The following is a 23113-nucleotide window of genomic DNA, read 5'->3' on the forward strand; positions in this document are numbered from 1 at the left end:
TGCATTAGAGAGTACTGGAGAGTGACATTAGAGAGTACTGGAGAGTGACATTAGAGAGTACTGGAGTTGTGAGGAGGGAGTGCATTAGAGAGTGCATTAGAGAGTACTGGAGAGTGACATTAGAGAGTACTGGAGAGTGACATTAGAAAGTACTGGAGTTGTGAGGAGGGAGTGACATTAGCGAGTACTGGAGAGTGACATTAGAGAGTACTGGAGTTGTGAGGAGGGAGTGCATTAGAGAGTACTGGAGTTGTGAGGAGGGAGTGCATTAGAGAGTACTGGAGTTGTGAGGAGGGAGTGCATTAGAGAGTACTGGAGAGTGACATTAGAGAATACTGGGGTTGTGGGGAGGGAGTGACATTAGAGAATACTGGGGTTGTGGGGAGGGAGTGACATTAGAGAATACTGGGGTTGTGGGGAGGGAGTGACATTAGAGAGTACTGGGGTTGTGGGGAGGGAATTACATTATATAATACTGGGGTTGTGGGGAGGGAGTGACATTAGAGAGTACTGGGGTTGTGGGGAGGGAGTGACATTAGAGAATACTGGGGTTGTGGGGAGGGAGTGACATTAGAGAGTACTGGGGTTGTGGGGAGGGAATTACATTATATAATACTGGGGTTGTGGGGAGGGAGTGACATTAGAGAGTACTGGGGTTGTGGGGAGGGAGTGACATTAGAGAATACTGGGGTTGTGGGGAGGGAGTGACATTATATAATACTGGGGTTGTGGGGAGGGAGTGACATTAGAGAGTACTGGGGTTGTGGGGAGGGAGTGCATTAGAGAGTACTGGAGAGTGACATTAGAGAGTACTGGAGAGTGACATTAGAGAGTACTGGAGTTGTGAGGAGGGAGTGCATTAGAGAGTGCATTAGAGAGTACTGGAGAGTGACATTAGAGAGTACTGGAGAGTGACATTAGAAAGTACTGGAGTTGTGAGGAGGGAGTGACATTAGCGAGTACTGGAGAGTGACATTAGAGAGTACTGGAGTTGTGAGGAGGGAGTGCATTAGAGAGTACTGGAGTTGTGAGGAGGGAGTGCATTAGAGAGTACTGGAGTTGTGAGGAGGGAGTGCATTAGAGAGTACTGGAGAGTGACATTAGAGAATACTGGGGTTGTGGGGAGGGAGTGACATTAGAGAATACTGGGGTTGTGGGGAGGGAGTGACATTAGAGAATACTGGGGTTGTGGGGAGGGAGTTACATTAGAGAGTACTGGGGTTGTGGGGAGGGAATTACATTATATAATACTGGGGTTGTGGGGAGGGAGTGACATTAGAGAGTACTGGGGTTGTGGGGAGGGAGTGACATTAGAGAATACTGGGGTTGTGGGGAGGGAGTGACATTATATAATACTGGGGTTGTGGGGAGGGAGTGACATTAGAGAGTACTGGGGTTGTGGGGAGGGAGTGACATTATATAATACTGGGGTTGTGGGGAGGGAGTGACATTAGAGAGTACTGGGGTTGTGGGGAGGGAGTGACATTAGAGAATACCGGGGTTGTTTGGAGGGAGTGACATTAGAGAATACTGGGGTTGTGGGGAGGGAGTGACATTAGAGAATACTGGGGTTGTGGGGAGGGAGTGACATTATATAATACTGGGGTTGTGGGGAGGGAGTGACATTATATAATACTGGGGTTGTGGGAAGGGAGTGACATTAGAGAGTACTGGGGTTGCGGGGAGGGAGTGACATTAGAGAATACTGGGGAGTGACATTAGAGAGTACTGGGGTTGCGGGGAGGGAGTGACATTAGAGAATACTGGGGAGTGACATTAGAGAGTACTGGGGTTGTGGGGAGGGAGTGACATTAGAGAGTACTGGGGTTGTGGGGAGGGAGTGCATTAGAGAATACTGGGGTTGTGGGGAGGGAGTGACATTCTGGGCTTGGTAATGCCTTGGCACCATGCCAGTAGAGATTACAGCCTGTGTCTCTGTCTGCCCCCTCCCGCCTCCCTCCCTCGTTGTCTCTTTTCCCCCTGTGTAGGCGTCTGCATACTAGGTTCGGTTCGCTCCTAGCAGAACTCGGCTAGGCGAAGTGAGCGTCTGTGCTTTGCGTACTCCTTTAAAAGGTTGTTGCTTGAAAAACGAGACAAAAGTGGCAATAGTACTGTTTGTCCGTCTTGAGACGCCGTAGCCACTTCCTCAGAATAGTCATAATTAATCTGTCATTAATTTAGATAATTTTGCATAGGAACTCTTTGTCACGCAATTTTACATCTAATTTTACAGCTATCGTAAGCTGTCAAGTGGAAAAATGTGCATGAAAACGAGCCGTCACTCATTGAATGACAACAAACACTTCATTGAAGAATCCCTACTGTTGACCCATCACTGACGAAGGGGCGTAGACTTTTGCTACCGAACCTCGGCTTACATCTAGAAATGTGCACGACCATGTGCATGAACAGCCGAAAAAAACAAAAACCTTGCCAAAAACCAAAACGAGCCATAACGTCACAAAATTTTGTCATAATATATGCACAAACTGTTTAGACTGGGAAGCATACAGAAGCCTTACAGGCCCCCTCTCTTTGTCCGTCCCTCACAGTCTCTTCCCCTTCGTAACCACCCCTGACTTGTCCCTGCCCCTCCCTGCCCCTCACCCTCTCCACCTAACCCCCTCTCCACCTAACCCCCTGCCCCTCCATGCCCCCTCCCTGAGTCTCCTCTCCCTACAAGACACTTAAAGAGCTCCCTTCTGTTCTCTCTAGTTTGATCCACTGCCACTCAATTGCCTTAATTATCAACTGCATCGATACATTTATGATGTTGATTTAAATGACCTAAAAGTCAAAGTTGTTATCTAACAAATATACACTACCAGTCAAACGTTTTAGAACACCTATTCATTCAAGGGTTTTTCTTTATTTTTTTACTATTTTCTACATTGTAGAATAGTAGTGAATACACCACATCTTTGAAATAACAGATATGGAATCATGTAGTTACCAAAAAAGTGTTAAACAAATCAAAATACGTTTTATATTTGAGATTCTTCAAATAGCCACTCTTTGCACACTCTTGGCATTCTCTCAACTAGCTTCATGAGATTGTCACCTGGAATGCATTTCAATTAACAGGTGTGCCGTCTTAAAAGTTAATTTGTGGAATTTCTTTCCTTCTTAATGTGTTTGAGCCAATCAGTTGTGTTGTGACAAGATAGGGGGGGTATACAGAAGATAGCCCTATTTGGTAAAATACCAAGTCCATATTATGAAAAGCTCAAATAGGCAAAGAGAAACAACAGTCCATCATTACTTTAAGACATGAAGGTCAGCCAATCTGGAATATGTCAAGAACTTTGAACATTTCTTCAAGTGCAGTTGCAAAAACCATCTAGCGCTATGATGAAACTGACTCTCGTGAGGACAACCACAGGAAAGGAAGACCCAGAGTTATCTCTTCTGCAGAGGATAAGTTCAATGGAGTTACTAGCCTCATAAATGTCAGCAAAAATAAATGCTTCACAGAGTTCAAATAAGAGACACATCTCAACATCAACTGTTCAGAGCAGACTGTGGGGATCAGATCTTCATGTCGAATTACTACAACGAAACCACTACTAAAGGACACCAATAAGAAGAAGAGATTTTATTGGGCCAAGAAACACGAGCAATGGATAGTAAACCGGTGGAAATTTGTCATTTGGTCTGATGAGTCCAAATTGGAGATTTTTGCTTCCAACCGCCGTGTCTTTGTGAGACGTGGTGTGGGTGAACGGATGATCTCTGCATGTGTGGTTCCCACCGTAAAGCATGGAGAAGGGGGTGTGATGGTGTGGGGGTGCTTTGCTGGTGACACTGTCTGTGATTTATTTAGAATTCAAGGCACACTTAACCAGCTTGGCTACCACAGCATTCTGAAGCAATACGCCATCCCATCTGGTTTGAGCTTAGTGGGACTATAATTTATTTTTCAACAGTACAATGACCCAACACACCTCCAGGCTTTATAAGGCCTATTTGACCAAGAAGGAGAGTGATGGAGTGCTGCATCAGATGACCTGGCCTCCACAATCACCCAACCTAACACCAAATTGAGATTGTTTGGGATGAGTTGGACCGCAGAGTGAAGGAAAAGCAGCCAACAAGTGCTCAGCATTATGGTGGAACTCTTTCAAGACTGTTGGAAAAGCATTCCAGGTGAAGGCAGTTGAGAGAATACCAAGAGTGTGCAAAGCTGTCATCAAGGCAAAGGGTGTCTATTTGAAGAATCTCAAATAATAAATATATTTTGATTTGTTAAACACTTTTTTGGTTAGTACATGATTCCATATGTGTTATTTCATGGTTTTGATGTCTTCAGCATTATTCTACAATGTAGAAAATAGTAAAAATAAAGAAAACCCTTGAATGAGTAGGTGTTCTAAAACTTTTGACCGGTAGTGTATAAGTGTATACATATATATATATTTTTTAAATATACATTTACATGGGTCATTCAATGGTTTCTTGTTATCCTAAATGTGATGAGCACATTGGCATGTTTTAGAGGTAGCTATAGTATGTGATGTGAGGTTCAGATCATCTCTCCTGATTGGTTTGTTAGGTCTTGTCAAGTGATTAGGGCCTGCATTCATAAAGCATCTTAGAATTTAAGTGCTGATCTAGGATCAAGTTGCACCTGTCCATTAATTGTGTTCATTATGATCTAAAAGGCTAAACTGATCCTATATCAGTACTCCTACTATGAGAGGCTCTTTGTGAATACAGCAGGCCCTGGTGAACAGACCGATCAGGCTGAAAGACATACTGTATACCCTACGTGTATACCGTGCGATGATGTAAAGCTGATGGATGTCTCTCTATCTCTGTGTCCTTGCAGTAATCCAGTTTGGGTTTGTGACCCTGTTCGTGGCATCGTTCCCGCTGGCCCCACTTTTCGCCCTCCTTAACAACATCATCGAGATACGCCTGGATGCCAAGAAGTTTGTGGCCGAGCTCAGGAGGCCAGTCGCTGCAAGGGCAAAAGACATTGGTGGGTTCAAAGTTCAGCCTCTGACTGTTCACTCTTTAAGCACACAGGTTATATTTTTTAATTAGACTTTGATTTATTCCTTTCACAATAATAAACCTCATATTGAATTCAGTCCAATACAAGTGATTTACAGAGAGAAAAAAACATTCTGGTTATTTCTGAGTTCTTCCTGACCGTGTGACTAGATGACCAGGAAGTCACTTTTGCTTATCGAAAGTGTTCCACAGGGATGCTGGCCCTTGTTGGCTCCACTGCTTCCAACAGTTGTGTCAAATTGGCTGAATGTGATACACACAGGAAACTGTTGAGTGTGAAAAACCCAGCAGTTTTGCAGTTCTTGACACAAACCGGTGCGCCTGGCATCTACTACCATAACTCGTTCAAAGGCACTTAAATATTTCATTTTGCCAATTCATCCTCCCGAATGGCACACATCCATGTCTCAATTGACTCAAGGCTTAAAAATCCTTCTTTAACCTGTCTCAACCCTTTCGTCTATAATGATTGAAGTGGATTTAACAAGTGACATCAATAAAGAATCATAGCTTTCACCTGGATTCACCTGGTCAGTCTGTGTCATGGAAAGAGCAGGTGTTCTAAATGTTTTGTCCACTCAGTGTATATACAGGTTAAATGAAAATGAACTCATGTGGTTAGGTAAAAACGTAGGAATGCAAATGTGATCTAGTGGTTTCTATTCTTTATACATACAAACCTACAAACGTAACTAGAGGGGGGAATTTGTCCTGCTGATGTATTATGGGAATTGTTATGCTTGTGTTTTTGTACTATTTAGCACTTTTGTTTTCTTAACTAAACGTCAGATTGACATAGATCCAGGCATAAAACTCATACCATCCCACAACAGTATTGTAGAGGCATTAATCCCAAGACAATGACTGTAGAGGAAGGGATCAAAAGGGGGGTTCACTACAGCATGTGATTTGCTGCTCTAAGTAATCTATAGATTTATTATAAGGCTCCAAGTGGCACAACGGTCTAAGGCACTGCATCTCAATGCTAGAGGCATCACTACAGACACCCTGGTTTGAATCCAGGCTGTATCACAACCGGCCGTGATCGGGAGTCCAATAGGGCAGCGCACAATTGGCCCAGCGTCGTCCGGTTTTGGCCGGTGTAGGCCGTCATTGTAAATAAGAATTTGTTCTTAACTGACTTGCCTAGTTAAATGAAGGTTAAATAATTAAAATATAAGATTGTAATAACATAGACCATCAAGAGTTCTGACTCTCATGTTTTTCTTTCTTCTCTGATTCTAGGAATATGGTACAACCTTCTCCGAGCTGTGGCTAAAGTGGCCGTCATCATAAATGTAAGTCATTCCGGTCATCCCAGCAAAATATAATGGTGGAAGTTGACCAAATGATGAAAACCCCCCCACAATTCCGGCACTTTAACATATACTGTTTTGATTTAGATAGGGGAGTCATTGAAATGTTCTGCAGAAGTTTTTTTTTTAAAATCTATCTTATTCATTCCTCAACCCCCTCAACAATAACAAGTCTGCACTTAAAACTAGAACGGTTTTTCATTGAAGCTAAGCCTGGTCCACATTTAAGAGCCAGTCCTTTACTGTGAATATATGTCAACACTCTTGGGGGGGTTGCTTGTAAAACCTCATAATTAGGCTTTTACATGGTTTCACCTCTAAAACTACTAACCCTTGATGCAGAAAAGACCATACTTGGTCAGAAGGAGAGTTAACGTGGTCATAAATCCTGCAGACTCTCACTTCACTTCCAAAGGGTTCACCATCGTCATGGTGATGTTGAAGTGAGATCCAGATCTGGGTTATTTATGACAATGGAGGCTTTCGATCAAAATGGAAGGGAGGGAATTCCTCACCACTCTCCTCCACTTATTCAGAGTGTTACCGATGGAACAGGATGCCAATGTTTCTTAAATTTAATGCCTTTAATACCTTCTATGTTTATGTGCTGGCAAATCTCTGAACACAGAACAAAATCTCACATGGGCACTGGCCAGCTTCTCGGGTTAGGGTTAGGGCTAACATTTACGTTGACAGTCATATATGTTGACTGACAGATAGCTGCCGATGTACAGTGCCTTGCAAAAGTATTCATCCCCTTTGGAATTTTTCCTATTCTTTTTGCATTACAACCTGTAATTTAAATAGATTTTTATTTGGATTTCATGTACTGCACATACACAAAATAGTCCAAATTGGTGGATATGTATACACCCCCTTTGCGATGAAGCCACTAAATAAGATCTGGTGCAATAATTTGTTAAATAAAGTCCACCTGTGTGCAATCTAAGTGTCACGTGATCTGTCACATGATCCCAGTATACAGTGCCTTGCGAAAGTATTCGGCCCCCTTGAACTTTGCGACCTTTTGCCACATTTCAGGCTTCAAACATAAAGATATAAAACTGTATTTTTTTGTGAAGAATCAACAACAAGTGGGACACAATCATGAAGTGGAACGACATTTATTGGATATTTAAAACTTTTTTAACAAATCAAAAACTGAAAAATTGGGCGTGCAAAATTATTCAGCCCCTTTACTTTCAGTTCAGCAAACTCTCTCCAGAAGTTCAGTGAGGATCTCTGAATGATCCAATGTTGACCTAAATGACTAATGATGATAAATACAATCCACCTGTGTGTAATCAAGTCTCCGTATAAATGCACCTGCACTGTGATAGTCTCAGAGGTCCGTTAAAAGCGCAGAGAGCATCATAAAGAACAAGGAACACACCAGGCAGGTCCGAGATACTGTTGTGAAAGCCGGATTTGGATACAAAAAGATTTCCCAAGCTTTAAACATCCCAAGGAGCACTGTGCAAGCGATAATATTGAAATGGAAGGAGTATCAGACCACTGCAAATCTACCAAGACCTGGCCGTCCCTCTAAACTTTCAGCTCATACAAGGAGAAGACTGATCAGAGATGCAGCCAAGAGGCCCATGATCACTCTGGATGAACTGCAAAGATCTACAGCTGAGGTGGGAGACTCTGTCCATAGGACAACAATCAGTCGTATATTGCACAAATCTGGCCTTTATGGAAGAGTGGCAAGAAGAAAGCCATTTCTTAAAGATATCCATAAAAAGTGTTGTTTAAAGTTTGCCACAAGCCACCTGGGAGACACACCAAACATGTGGAAGAAGGTGCTCTGGTCAGATGAAACTTTTTGGCAACAATGCAAAACGTTATGTTTGGCGTAAAAGCAACACAGCTCATCACCCTGAACACACACCATCCCCACTGTCAAACATGGTGGTGGCAGCATCATGGTTTGGGCCTGCTTTTCTTCAGCAGGGACAGGGAAATGGTTAAAATTGATGGGAAGATGGATGGAGCCAAATACAGGACCATTCTGGAAGAAAACCTGATGGAGTCTGCAAAAGACCTGAGACTGGGACGGAGATTTGTCTTCCAACAAGACAATGATCCAAAACATAAAGCAAAATCTACAATGGAATGGTTAAAAAAAAAACATATCCAGGTGTTAGAATGGCCAAGTCAAAGTCCAGCCCTGAATCCAATCGAGAATCTGTGGAAAGAACTGAAAACTGCTGTTCACAAATGCTCTCCATCCAACCTCACTGAGCTCGAGCTGTTTTGCAAGGAGGAATGGGAAAAATGTTCAGTCTCTCGATGTGCAAAACTGATAGAGACATACCCCAAGCGACTTACAGCTGTAATCGCCCAATTTTTCAGTTTTTGATTTGTTAAAAAAGCTTGAAATATCCAATAAATGTCATTCCACTTCATGATTGTGTCCCACTTGTTGTTGATTCTTCACAAAAAAATACAGTTTTATATCTTTATGTTTGAAGCCTGAAATGTGGCAAAAGGTCACAAAGTTCAAGGGGGCCGAATACTTTCGCAAGGCACTGTATATACACCTGTTCTGAAAGGCCCCAGAGTCTGCAACACCACTAAGCAAGGGGCACCACCAAGCAAGCAGCACCATGAAGACCAAGGAGCTCTCCAAACAGGTCAGGGGCAATGTTGTGGAGAAGTACAGATCAGGGTTTGGTTATAAAAAAGTATCCGAAACTTTGAACATCCCACGAAGCACCATTAAATCCATTAGTTAAAAAATGGAAAGAATATGGCTCAACAAACCTGCCAAAACTCAAGGACCAGGCAAGGAGGGCATTAATCAGAGCGGCAACAAAGAGACCAAAGATAACCCTGAAGGAGCTGCAAAGCTCCACAGCGGAGATTGGAGTATCCATCCATGGGACCACTTTAAGCCGTACACTCCACAGAGCTGGGCTTTACTGACGTGTGCCCAGAAAAAAGCCATTGTTCACCAAAAGACATCCTCAAATTCTCAAACATGTGGAGCACGGTACTCTGGTCAGATGAGACTAAAATTGAGTTTTTTGGCTATCAAGGAAAATACTATGTCTGGCGCAAACCCAACACCTCACATCACCCCGAGAACACCATCCCCACAGTGAAGCATGGTGGTGGCAGCATCATGCATCAATCCAATTGAGAATCTGTGGTATGACTTAAAGATTGCTGTACACCAGCGGAACCCATCCAACTTGAAGTAGCTGGAGCAGTTTTGCCTTGAAGAATGGACAAAAATCCCAGTGGCTAGATGTGCCAAGCTTATAGAGACATATCCCACGAGACTTGCAGATGTAATTGATGCAAAAGGTGGCTCTACAAATGATTGAATTTGAATTGTTTTGCATGCTCAAGTTTTGGTGTTTTTTTGTCTTATTTCTTGTTTCTTTCACAATAAAAAATATTTTGCATCTTCAAAGTGGTAGGCATGTTGTGTTAATCAAATTATACAAACCCCCCCAAAATCCATTTTAATTCCATGTTGTAAGGCAACAAAATAGGAAAAATGCCAAGGGGGGTGAATACTTTTGCAAGCCACTGTAGAGGGTATGCAAGTACATTAAAGACAGCGCTCCTTTTATTGAAGTTGACCATTATATTCAACCTAAAGCATATATCATTAGGGCGGGTTTCCACCTGGTATTACCATGTGACTTTCGTTCACCGAACAAGATGATCCAATCCCTGTCTGTTGATGCCAGGTGTAAACACGTGTCTTCAGCTGCTTTGTCATTGATCACTGTCTGCCTCTCTCCAGGCGTTTGTGATCTCCTTCACGTCAGACTTCATCCCGAGGCTGGTCTACCAGTACATGTACAGCCCAGACGGCTCCATGCACGGCTTTGTCAACCACACCCTGTCCTACTTCAACGTGAGCAACTTCCAGGACGGTAAAGAACCTATGGACCCACAGCATCAGGTGGAGATGTGTAGGTGAGTTTACACACAAAACTGACTGACTGTGTGAAGTTTTTATGTGATACGTGTTTCATTGATTGTTATAAACTGGGTGGGTCAAGCCCAGACTGCTGATTGGTTGACAGCTCTTGTATATCAGACCGTATACCACGGGTATGACAAAACATTAATTTTTACTGCTATAGTTACGTTGATAACCAGTTTATGATAGCAATAAGGTTAGTGGTATATCGTCAATATAACACGGCTAAGGGCTGTATCCAGGCACTCCACATTGCGTCGTGCTTAAAAACAGTCCTTAACCGTTGTACAGTATATTGGCCATATACCACACCCCTTCAGGTATAATTGCTTAAATATAGAAGAAGCCTATTACCTGCTGTGGTGCATGATCTGGTTGTATTGGACGGAGCTATCAATAACTGAGGAGCCAGCAAACAGCCTCAGCCTCCTCATAGAAAAGACTGTGTGTGTGTGTGTGTGTGTGTGTGTGTGTGTGTGTGTGTGTGTGTGTGTGTGTGTGTGTGTGTGTGTGTGTGTGTGTGTGTGTGTTTCTTATTGCTTAATTGTACATACTGTAAGCAAATAAACAGATGCCTTAAGTTACAAAAACATATCATGTGCAATAAATATTACAGCCATACTACAGCCAAGAAATATTACAGCCATACTACAGCCAAGAAATATTACAGCCATACTACAGCCAAGAAATATTACAGCCATAATACAGCCAATAAATATTACAGCCATAATACAGCCAATAAATATTACAGCCATACTACAGCCAATAAATATTACAGCCATACTACAGCCAATAAATATTACAGCCATACTACAGCCAATAAATATTACAGCCATAATACAGCCAATAAATATTACAGCCATACTACAGCCAATAAATATTACAGCCATACTACAGCCAATAAATATGACAGCCATAATACAGCCAATAAATATTACAGCCATACTACAGCCAATAAATATTACAGCCATACTACAGCCAAGAAATATTACAGCCATACTACAGCCAATAAATATTACAGCCATAATACAGCCAATAAATATTACAGCCATACTACAGCCAAGAAATATTACAGCCATACTACAGCCAAGAAATATTACAGCCATACTACAGCCAATAAATATTACAGCCATACTACAGCCAATAAATATTACAGCCATAATACAGCCAATAAATATTACAGCCATACTTAAAGTTACTGTGGCGTTTATTTACCGTACCTTTACAGTAAATATTTTGCTATCTGTTGTAATGTTTTCTGGTTTAGTCACTGTAATCAGCTGACTCTTGACTCCAGGTATAAAGACTACAGGGAGCCCCCATGGTCCAACACACCCTACGTCATCTCTAAAGAGTTCTGGGCGGTCCTGGCTGCCAGACTGGCCTTCGTCATCGTCTTCCAGGTGAGACGAGGAGTCCCTTTATAGTTTAAAAGACTGCATATGCCGAAAAGGATTGGGGATCTTTATTATGGGCCTATGTTCCTCCAGGAATGAAAAGGGTTAAACAAAAGCAAACAGTTGCAGTTCTATTGTCCAGTTCATCTGTCATGCCAGACTTAATTTGCAATATTCTGAGACACACTCGTTTGGCTCTCCGAGATACTGTATGTTTACTGTTTCCTGCTTGTTCACCATGCTGTCGCTCACTTCCGTGTGTTTGTGTTTGTTCGTGTTTGTTTGTGTGTGTGTGTGTGTGTGTGTGTGTGCGTGTGTGTGTGTGTGTGCGTGTGTGCGTGCCTGATTCCTGCTGTGTGCGTGCCTGTTTCTCCCTTCCCCGTAGAATGTGGTGATGCTGATGAGTGACATCGTGGACTGGCTGATCCCAGACATCCCTAAAGACATCAGCCTTCAGATCCACAAGGAGAAGATCCTGATGGTGGAGCTGTTCATGAAGGAGGAACAGGGCAAGATTCAGTTCATAGACAGCATGATGCCTTGTGGTGGCAAGGAGAAGCGCAACAACCATGCCCCTATAGCCCGCTCACGCTCCATCCCACACACACACAGTCACACACACGCCAACAACTTCTAGCAGCTACTGTAAGGTGTAGCCTAGCTAGCCAGGCAAAGGGTTACTACTGTCTGTATCCTTTTCCTTGTGCAGACATTCCATAGAAAGGGAGAGGTGCTCCCTGCAAGATGTTGTTGAGGCCCAACGAGGAGAAACAGAAACTGTTCCAGTTCTCAATACCTATCTGTCAAACCTCTCAGTGAATAACTAGCTAACTAGCTAACTGCCAACAAGTTAACTAACTGCCAACTACTGGGGTCATGGGCTTAGAGGTCGCAAATATGCCATTTAGCTAACGCTTTTATCCAAAGCGACTTATAGTAGTGCAAATTATAGCGGACCATGTTCAATGAGAGAAAAACGTTTTTTTTGTTTTTTTTCTCCTTTGCATAATGCTGTCAAGAAAATGTATTTTGTAACATGCTTTACAGTACTGTATGTCTGGCATACAAGGTATTTCTATGTTTGCCTCTTTTTAAAAGGATGTAGATGATACGTTATCCTTTACTGTTATGACTCAACCATGTTCATGGTGCGAACAATCACTCTCGGAATACGCTACATGTTTTGTTCAATTACAACAGATTTATTTTCTTTCTTAATGTGCTTTGTTCTCAAAATTAATATTTTTTATTTACATATTTTATTGATTATATTTTCATCGATTAAACATTTAAAAAGTAATTGGATATTATGAAATGTATGTGTGTAGAGCAGATAATATAATCTTATTCTTAAATGGGTGACATGTTTTTTATGTCTTTGATACAAAGATCTCAAATGGTATTAGCTACCAAGCTCATTATTAGTTAACAAGCTGAAAGTTGAGGGCTGTTTGTGGGCTCCCATGCTACCATAGAGTTAAAGCAGTTATTACATGGACTGTATTATAGCATAAGAGTCAAAAGGCTCTGTTTAACAGATACTTCTAAACATAGTAAAATAGGTTGAATTACTTTACTTCAGAGCATAATAAACTCAGCAGTGTTACAAATATCCCCTGTTATAAAATGCACAGTTCAGGCCAGTCTATCCCTGCCATAATACAGACTGATCCTCTATGGCTTCTTTTCTGCTTCAAAGCCAGGCAGGATATTATTTTTGAAACTGTACTTAAAACTGTATATTGTTTACACTTACTTCTGTCTACTGGATATACTAAGAAATATAATATTTCTCGTTCTTTACTTGCCGTTCTTCAGAAGACAAGGACACTTTGATCCTTTTATATGTCAAACTAATGTATTCATACAAAAGTGAACATCATTTCATAGCAGCATATTTTACTGTATTGATACCGACTATGTTGTAAATGTTTAGGAGATCTGCCTATTCTTATTTGATGTGACGTTGAATAAATAATGCATTAAATTGAATGTAAACAATAAATATATGTTGCTGTGGGTATTGAGTGACTTTGTTTTCTTAGGGAAGGAAGAGCAACATACACGGAACAGGATTGTGGCCTTTGCAGTAACTCAGAATTTTAAAATAGAGTATCCGTATCAAATTCAATAGAATCTCTTAAAAAGAATATATTTTTTTTACAATCAGATATTATTGTTACCTTCAGTGTTTAGTACAATGAAATGTTAATGTGAAACATGACTTCCACATTGAAAGGGCTACAATAGAATTTTGAATTTGAAAATAACGTTGTACTTTATTTTGATAACATCAACCATAACCGTGTTTACCAAGTCATATAACTTCCTATAACTTCCTATCCTTACCTTGCAGTGATCTGGAAGCGGTGTTATTTGAGATAGGCCAGACCTGACCCAGGACAGGACAGACGCTTTAAACTTCAGGAGATGGAACTAACTCAGACAAAGCACTTCATGATAATAAAGGGAAATGTTCCATCTCTGCTTGACAACCCAACATCCTCTCCTTGATAGCACTTATGACATTTTTTTAAGACGGGACAAAAGTAGCTAATTTTCCTGGAAATCATGCCTAAAGGTTTTATTTTTACAATGTGAACACATTCATCTGTTTTATTTAGTCTATATAGATCTGTGTATATAGTTTGAGAGGAAAATACCACATTTTCACTGAAGTAAAACAAACTCATGGAATTCTGGATCTTGCCCAGGATTATTTTTCTTTCGATCACTAGCTAGGTTTCAATCCAGTCGGCAACAAATTTTCATTCAAATATTCTACAATCTGCATTGAGAAAATATGTGCATTTTCGCACAAATCAAATCAAATCAAATGTATTTATAAATCCCTTCTTACATCAGCTGATATCTCAAAGTGCTGTACAGAAACCCAGCCTAAAACCCCAAACAGCAAGCAATGCAGGTGTAGAAGCACGGTGGCTAGGAACAACTCCCTAGAAAGGCCAAAACCTAGGAAGAAACCTAGAGAGGAACAAGGCTATGTGGGGTGGCCAGTCCTCTTCTGGCTGTGCCGGGTGGAGATTATAACAGAACATGGCCAAGATGTTCAAATGTTCATAGATGACCAAGAGGGTCAAATAATAATACCAGCCTGTGAAGTTCATCATAATTAATTTAATCTGTAGCATAATAAACTGCATGGTTTCTCAAGTCATAGTGGGAGGACCACACACCATGTCATCGCATGACTCCAAGTTTTCTTCTATATGATGGTTATTCTATCAATATTTGCACCGAAAGGCGTTTCTACCACCATTTCTCGCATAATTAATTTTAGCGACACAAAAAGATCCCATCATGTCGAACAAAAAATTATCTGTCTGCATTTATAACATCGTAGCGGAAACTTCCTGTTTCCATCACAGCTGTCTTGGTATGACTTTACTCTCATGAAAACTGTGGATGGAAACGTGGTTATTAATACTATTTTAGCTCCAAAATATTAAGGCTAACATACCACCATCATGTGGTATGTTAGTGTGGCTCTTCTGTCTCACCTGTTCTCAGGTAAGTATTAGTAGTGGTGTAGTGATGTCTGGAAAAGTGGGGATACTGAAGTTTTGCCAAACATTTCCCAAAGGAAAGGCGCCCTGTGTGAAAAATTCTATGAGAAACAATGACAAACACTCTAAATGACCTAAAATGATACATCCCTTATTGGTCCTTCACAGTCAGACCAACCCAAGCTGAACTGTACAAGTAGGCTACCTGTAGGCCTACTATTGAAACAGATAAATGAGTCAGAAAGTGAGTCAGAAATTCACAGGCTACTTTGTAGCTAGTTAACATTAAATTGAGAAGGTTTTTGGGAAAGCCTTTCCATTGATCTTTATTTATACAGGTTTTTCTCATTGTGATAAAAATCTATTTTTTAAGAGAGACCTGGTTTGATTACCATCTCCTTATTTTCCCTGTTCCTTAATTGTTTGAAATTTGAAAATTCCTTAACACAGGAATTAATTGATGTGGCGTATACCTCCACACTACTTTCATATTGTGAGGCATGTCTTACCTTATTTCAAAGCAGCCTATAGCCAAAATCCCACCAGAGAAACATGGAGGCAATTATTTTATAAAGACTTCCTCGTATGCGTTCTGTTCTGTTGGTTTTCTGTAAATGTTATTTAATTGTTTAGCAGCCAAAGGCATTATCCTAGTCATGCTAGCAACCCGTGATAGTTGTTGCACCTTTAGATCTCCCCTCTTTCTAAATTGCATTTTGGAACATTCCCACATAGGTGCACACTGCTGCGCCTAAAATGTGAAGAAATAATAGTTTATCAACATTTTAAGCTAAGCATTCTCATCTGTTCCATCAGCCTTATTCATTGATGTGGCGTATACCTCCACACTACTTTGATGCGCATCATGGGGATTAAGAAGAGTCACAATGCAAATACTGTACCCTGCATGTATCTCTTTATTCTTTATAGCCACTAGATGGTAGCAGTGATTGGTGTACTGTAATCTCTTCATCAGTGCCAGTGGGTATTTTTTATTTTTTTTATTTTTTTTATTTAATCTTTGTTTAACTATATGGCTATGTGTTGGAATCTGAGGCATGGTTTTGCATACTGAACAGGTATATCTGTAGTTCTGGTGAGGATTCAAACATAATTTTCGATTCAAATACTTTCTTAGAACCCCCCCCACCCACCTGTTCCCAATACTTCATCCAGCGTCCACGGAGAGAGACGACCCTTCTAAAGATAGGCCAATGGTGAAAGACGTGGCCTGAATGACAGACCCGATGGGGCCTGTTCAGATCAGGGGTGACAGACTGCCATGGTGGGGAGAATCCCCCAGTGCTGGCCTCCTTAGTGGTCATCTGCATCTCATAGTGAGGCGCACCCCTTGCCTCTGCCTCTGCTCCGTTGAGGACACAGAGGGAGTCCTGATAAAGAGCCCATAGCAAGACCTGTGCATGACAACATAGGAATCCCCCTGTATGAGCATGTGGTGTCCTGTGTAGAAGCAAGTAGGGAGTCCTGAGACGGAGCACGTAGGTAGCGAGCCCTCGGTGTGTGCAAGTAGGGAGTCCTCAGAAAGGGAGTCCTTTGACTGAGCACGTAGGGAGTATAGTGTAGCACGTAGGGAGAATAGTGTGTAGCACGTAGGGAGAATAGTGTGTAGCACGTAGGGAGTATAGAGTGTAGCACGTAGGGAGTATAGTGTGTAGCACGTAGGGAGTATAGAGTGTAACACGTAGGGAGTATAGAGTGTAGCACATAGGGAGAATAGTGTGTAGCACGTAGGGAGAATAGAGTGTAACACGTAGGGAGTATAGAGTGTAGCACAAAGGGAGAATAGTGTGTAGCACGTAGGGAGAATAGTGTGTAGCACGTAGGGAGTATAGAGTGTAGCACAAAGGGAAATTAGTGTGTAGTACGTAGGGAGTATAGAGTGTAACACGTAGGGAGTATAGAGTGTAGCACATAGGGAGAATAGTGTGTAGCACGTAGGGAGTATAGAGTGTAACACGTAGGGAGTATAGAGTGTAGCACAAAGGGAGAATAGTGTGTAGCACGTAGGGAGTATAGAGTGTAACACGTAGGGAGAATAGTGTGTAGCACGTAGGGAGTATAGAGTGTAGCACGTAGGGAGTATAGTGTGTAGCACGTAGGGAGTATAGAGTGTAACACGTAGGGAGTATAGAGTGTAGCACATAGGGAGAATAGTGTGTAGCACGTAGGGAGAATAGAGTGTAACACGTAGGGAGTATAGAGTGTAGCACAAAGGGAGAATAGTGTGTAGCACGTAGGGAGAATAGTGTGTAGCACGTAGGGAGTATAGAGTGTAGCACAAAGGGAAATTAGTGTGTAGTACGTAGGGAGTATAGAGTGTAACACGTAGGGAGTATAGAGTGTAGCACATAGGGAGAATAGTGTGTAGCACGTAGGGAGTATAGAGTGTAACACGTAGGGAGTATAGAGTGTAGCACAAAGGGAGAATAGTGTGTAGCACGTAGGGAGTATAGAGTGTAACACGTAGGGAGTATAGAGTGTAGCACAAAGGGAGAATAGTGTGTAGCACGTAGGGAGTATAGAGTGTAACACGTAGGGAGTATAGAGTGTAGCACAAAGGGAGAATAGTGTGTAGCACGTAGGGAGTACAGAGTGTAACACGTAGGGAGTATAGAGTGTAACACGTAGGGAGTATAGAGTGTAGCACAAAGGGAGAATAGTGTGTAGCACGTAGGGAGTATAGAGTGTAACACGTAGGGAGTATAGAGTGTAGCACGTAGGGAGAATAGTGTGTAGCACGTAGGGAGAATAGAGTGTAACACGTAGGGAGTATAGAGTGTAGCACAAAGGGAGAATAGTGTGTAGCACGTAGGGAGTATAGAGTGTAACACGTAGGGAGTATAGAGTGTAGCACAAAGGGAGAATAGTGTGTAGCACGTAGGGAGTATAGAGTGTAACACGTAGGGAGTATAGAGTGTAGCACAAAGGGGGAATAGTGTGTAGCACGTAAGGAGTATAGAGTGTAACACGTAGGGAGTATAGAGTGTAGCACAAAGGGAGAATAGTGTGTAGCACGTAGGGAGTACAGAGTGTAACACGTAGGAAGTATAGAGTGTAACACGTAGGGAGTATAGAGTGTAGCACAAAGGGAGAATAGTGTGTAGCACGTAGGGAGTACAGAGTGTAACACGTAGGAAGTATAGAGTGTAACACGTAGGGAGTATAGAGTGTAACACGTAGGGAGTATAGAGTGTAACACGTAGGGAGTATAGAGTGTAACACAAAGGGAGAATAGTGTGTAGCACGTAGGGAGTATAGAGAGTAACACGTAGGGAGTATAGAGTGTAGCACAAAGGGAGAATAGTGTGTAGCACATAGGGAGTACAGAGTGTAACACGTAGGAAGTATAGAGTGTAACACGTAGGGAGTATAGAGTGTAACACGTAGGGAGTATAGAGTGTAACACAAAGGGAGAATAGTGTGTAGCACGTAGGGAGTATAGAGTGTAACACGTAGGGAGTATAGAGTGTAGCACATAGGCAGGGAGTCCTGTGTATGACAGCATATAGGGAGTTATCTGTGTGATCAGGGAGTCCTGTATATGACAGCATATAGGGAGTTCTCTGTGTATTCAGGCAGTCCTGTGTATGACAGCATATAGGGAGTTATCTGTGTGATCAGGGAGTCCTGTGTATGACAGCATATAGGGAGTTATCTGTGTGATCAGGGAGTCCTGTGTATGACAGCATATAGGGAGTTATCTGTGTGATCAGGGAGTCCTGTGTATGACAGCATATAGGGAGTTATCTGTGTGATCAGGGAGTCCTGTGCATGACAATGTAGAAGCCCTGCCTACGTAGGACAACTTACTCGAGAAGACCTTGGAGTCCTGTGTGGGAAACCGTAGGCCCGGGTGTCTAGGGAGTTATTGGAGGCTTGCGTTCATATCCCACCACTGCCGCCAATTGTTGTAAGTAGGCATGTGGGGTAGTGGGTTAGTTTTGGATCTGGTCAGGCCAGTTTTGCATTCAGGAGTTATTCATAGATTTCCTCTGTGCCATGGTAAGCAATGTGAATAGCAGGATCGCTTTCAATCCATTGAGTGCAATGCGTTACCCAAAGCACTGGTATCCTCTGTCCATGATGTCCTAAGACACCAATATTCCACATGAGGGCGGTATTGAAGACATTTTATTTTGCAACATGACCCAAAGATCTACTCTTCTGTGCATACATTATAGCATTGGCTGGAATAGTACTCACACATAACTATTTCATGTTTTTAAAAATAATCTTTATTCTGACGAAGGGTACTGCCATGGGATCCCATGGCTCCAAACTATGTTAATTTGTATGTGGGTTACATGGAGAAACAGTCAATTCTCAATCCTCTCAAAAATGTTTTTGTGCCCAACATTACTATTTTGAAATTGTACTTTGATTATATATTTTTTTCTTCTGGAGGGACAATGCAAAACAGCTCCAGGCGTTCCATGCTTTTCTAAACTCTTGTTCTGACCACCGAAGATTTGCTATGCAGTCTGACACATGTCAAAACAGTTTCATTGATCTTATTCAAATCAGTAATAGATGTTCTAATTTTGTGTAAGGATAATATTCTACTGTTCTATATATCTTTAAAGGAAACCTATTGATTGTTTTTTTGAGGGCAGAAAGTTGTCACCCGATCGACTTGAAAAACAGTTTGCCCTACAGCCAATTCTGTAGAATCAAAATAATTAGCAAAAAACAATCAAGATTTTGATTAGAAACATTTCTGAGATGGGGGAAAAAAAATGAAATAAAATGATGACAGTGTCTGTAATGTGTTTTCGGACTGTCCCTTGGTCGTATTCCCGTGGGGCATACATTTTCAGAAAGCAAGCATATAATACGTATCAGGGTGAGTACCATGAATACTGCTGCAGCTATTGCTTTTATTCATGTATTATCAGGGACTGGTTATGACCTGGGGTACTAGTTGAGTGCAATTAACTACCAAGTATAGAAAATGTAAGTGTTGTGGGCCTCCAGGACCATCACTGAATAGCCTTACTGTGTACACTATATCAATATCTAAAACTTAGCATCTTAATCCTCCTCAACTATTTTCAGTTCTTTGAAACCTGATGTGTATGTGACTAACTCTGTCCTTCGCATGGGGCCCCTGGCTGTAGTGAGTCCGTTTGAGCAAACGTATTTCCACCAACAAATTGAGTCAGATGTATAAATATATGCACCAGGAGGAGGGAGAGGCTGATTCTCCCAGACACGGGCTGCGTCAGAGAGGGGTGAAAAGCAGCGGCAGGTCCTCACATCTCCCTGGGACTTCCAGGCTGAGGGTGACATGGGAGGCCTGGTCCTCCTGAGCGCGTCAACAGCATCAGAATGGGAACTTTGCTATGACATCAAACAAATCAGGCCTTCACTGTAAGGTCCAGTGCAGCCAAAATCTTGATTTCCTATGTTTTATATATATTTCCACACGATAAGGTTGGAATTATACTGTGAAATTGTGAAAATTATGATAATGCCCTTTTAGTGTAAGAGATGTTTGAAAAGCGAGTTTACGAGTTTAGTGACAGTTTCCACCAAATGGACTTGTTGCTGATACAAATCTGTGAGTGATGAAATAATGCACACCAAATTGACTTTTTTGATTTTGAGATAAAAACTGCTGCATTGGAACTTTAATAACTGACTAAATAAAGGTTAAATAAAGGTTAAATAAATAAAATAAAGAGAAGAAAAGGACAGACACCAGCAGGGGAAGAACCTGCTGACACAGATGCTGTCCTAACATGGACACCGTAGACAAGGCTCTGAGACTGTCCTAACATGGACACCGTAGACAAGGCTCTGAGTGTCATGTATTGTCATGTTGTGTCCTGTTCCTGTTCTTTCTCTTCACCCTGTCTCCCTCTGCTGGTCGTATTAGGTTACCTTTTCTTCCCCTCTTTCCCCCAGCTGTTCCTTGTCTTCTCTAACTACCTCGTTCACCCCTTTTCCCACCTGTTCCCTTTTTCCCTCTGATTAGGTCCCTATATCTCTCTCTGTTTCTGCTTCTGTCTTTGTCGGATTCTCGTTTGTGTTACTCATGCCTGAACCAGACTATCGTCGTGTTTGCTGCAACCTTGTCCTGTCCTGTCGGAATCTGCCTGTTCAGCTAACCTTGTCCTGTCCTGTCGGAATCTGCCTGTCCATCTGAGCCTACGTGTGTTTCGTCATTAAAGAAACTCTGTTTTGTTAATTCGCTTTTGGGTCCTCATTCACGCTCCTGACAGAAGAATCCGACCAAGAATGGACCCAGCGACTTCGGATCCTCTCCACTCAGCCGTCGAGATCCAGGGAGCGATGCTAGGCAGACACGAGCAGGAATTGTCTGCTGCTCGACATGCCGTTGAGACCCTGGCCACCCAAGTCTCCAACCTTACAGAACAGGTTCACCATCTCCGCCTCGATCCACCGGCCACTTCCAGGGCTTTCGAATCTCCGGAGCCCAGAATCAATAACCCGCCGTGTTACTCTGGGGAGCCCACTGAATGCCGCTCGTTCCTCACCCAGTGTGATATTGTGTTTTCTCTCCAGCCCAACACTTACTCCAGGAGCACTGCTCGTATCGCCTACGTCATATCTCTCCTTACTGGACGGGCTCGTGAGTGGGGCACGGCAATCTGGGAGGCAAGGGCTGAGTGTACTAACCAGTATCAGGACTTTAAGGAGGAGATGATACGGGTTTTTGATCGATCTGTTTTTGGGGAGGAGGCTTCCAGGGTCCTGTCTTCCCTATGTCAAGGTAATCGATCCATAACAGACTACTCTATTGAGTTTCGCACTCTTGCTGCCTCCAGTGGCTGGAACGAGCCGGCTTTGCTCGCTCGTTTTCTGGAGGGTCTCCGCGCAGAGGTAAAGGATGAGATTCTCTCCCGGGAGGTTCCTTCCAGCGTGGATTCCTTGATTGAACTCGCTATTCGCATTGAGCGACGGGTTGATCTTCGTCACCGAGCTCGTGGAAAGGAGCTTGCGTTCTCCGTTGCCCCCCTCTCCGCATCACTACCATCTTCCTCTGCCGGCTCGGGTGCTGAGCCTATGCAGCTGGGAGGTATCCGCATCTCGACTAAAGAGAGGGAACGGAGAATCACCAACCGCCTCTGTCTCTATTGCGGTTCCGCTGGTCATTTTGCCACTTCATGTCCAGTAAAAGCCAGAGCTCATCAGTAAGCGGAGGGCTACTGGTGAGCGCTACTACTCCTGTCTCTCCTTCAAGATCCTGCACTACCTTGTCGGTCCATCTACGCTGGACCGGTTCGTCAGCTTCCTGCAGTGCCTTGATAGACTCTGGGGCGGAGGGCTGTTTTATGGACGAGACCTGGGCTCGGGAACATGACATTCCTCTCAGACAGTTAAGGGAGCCCACGGCCTTGTTCGCCTTGGATGGTAGTCCTCTCCCCAGGATTCAGCGTGAGACGCTACCTTTAACCCTCACTGTCTCTGGTAATCATAGCGAAACCATTTATTTTTTAATTTTTCGTTCACCTTTTACACCTGTTGTTTTGGGCCATCCCTGGCTAGTTTGTCATAATCCTTCTATTAATTGGTCTAGTAATTCTATCCTCTCCTGGAACGTCTCTTGTCATGTGAAATGTTTAATGTCTGCTGTCCCTCCTGTTTCCTCTGTCTCTTCTTCACAGGAGGAGCCTGGTGATTTGACAGGGGTGCCGGAGGAATATCACGATCTGCGCACGGTGTTCAGTCGGTCCAGGGCCACCTCTCTTCCTCCACACCGGTCGTATGATTGTAGTATTGATCTCCTTCCGGGAACCACTCCCCCCCGGGGTAGACTATACTCTCTGTCGGCTCCCGAACGTAAGGCTCTCGAAGATTATTTGTCTGTAGCTCTTGCCGCCGGTACCATAGTCCCCTCCTCCTCTCCCGCCGGAGCGGGGTTTT

The 23113-nt window shown here is 42.7% G+C and overlaps 1 protein-coding gene across 6 annotated transcripts in view; it reads left to right on the top strand.

Moving 5' to 3' along the window:
* LOC110499936 (anoctamin-1) overlaps nt 1–13698 on the top strand; it is a 103803-nt gene extending 90105 nt beyond the window's left edge. For all 6 annotated transcript variants that reach the window (XM_036959188.1, XM_036959199.1, XM_036959174.1 and 3 more), the window contains 5 exons: nt 4829–4981; nt 6262–6314; nt 10096–10271; nt 11576–11681; nt 12061–13698. In XM_036959188.1, coding sequence (XP_036815083.1) covers nt 4829–4981; nt 6262–6314; nt 10096–10271; nt 11576–11681; nt 12061–12312 — 740 coding nt within the window. In that variant the 3' untranslated portion in view covers nt 12313–13698. The remainder of the gene's footprint in view (nt 1–4828; nt 4982–6261; nt 6315–10095; nt 10272–11575; nt 11682–12060) is intronic.
* The last annotated feature ends 9415 nt before the right edge of the window (nt 13699–23113 follow it).

This window comes from Oncorhynchus mykiss, chromosome 2 (assembly GCF_013265735.2).
Source record: "Oncorhynchus mykiss isolate Arlee chromosome 2, USDA_OmykA_1.1, whole genome shotgun sequence".
NCBI classification, from domain to species: Eukaryota; Metazoa; Chordata; class Actinopteri; order Salmoniformes; family Salmonidae; genus Oncorhynchus; species Oncorhynchus mykiss.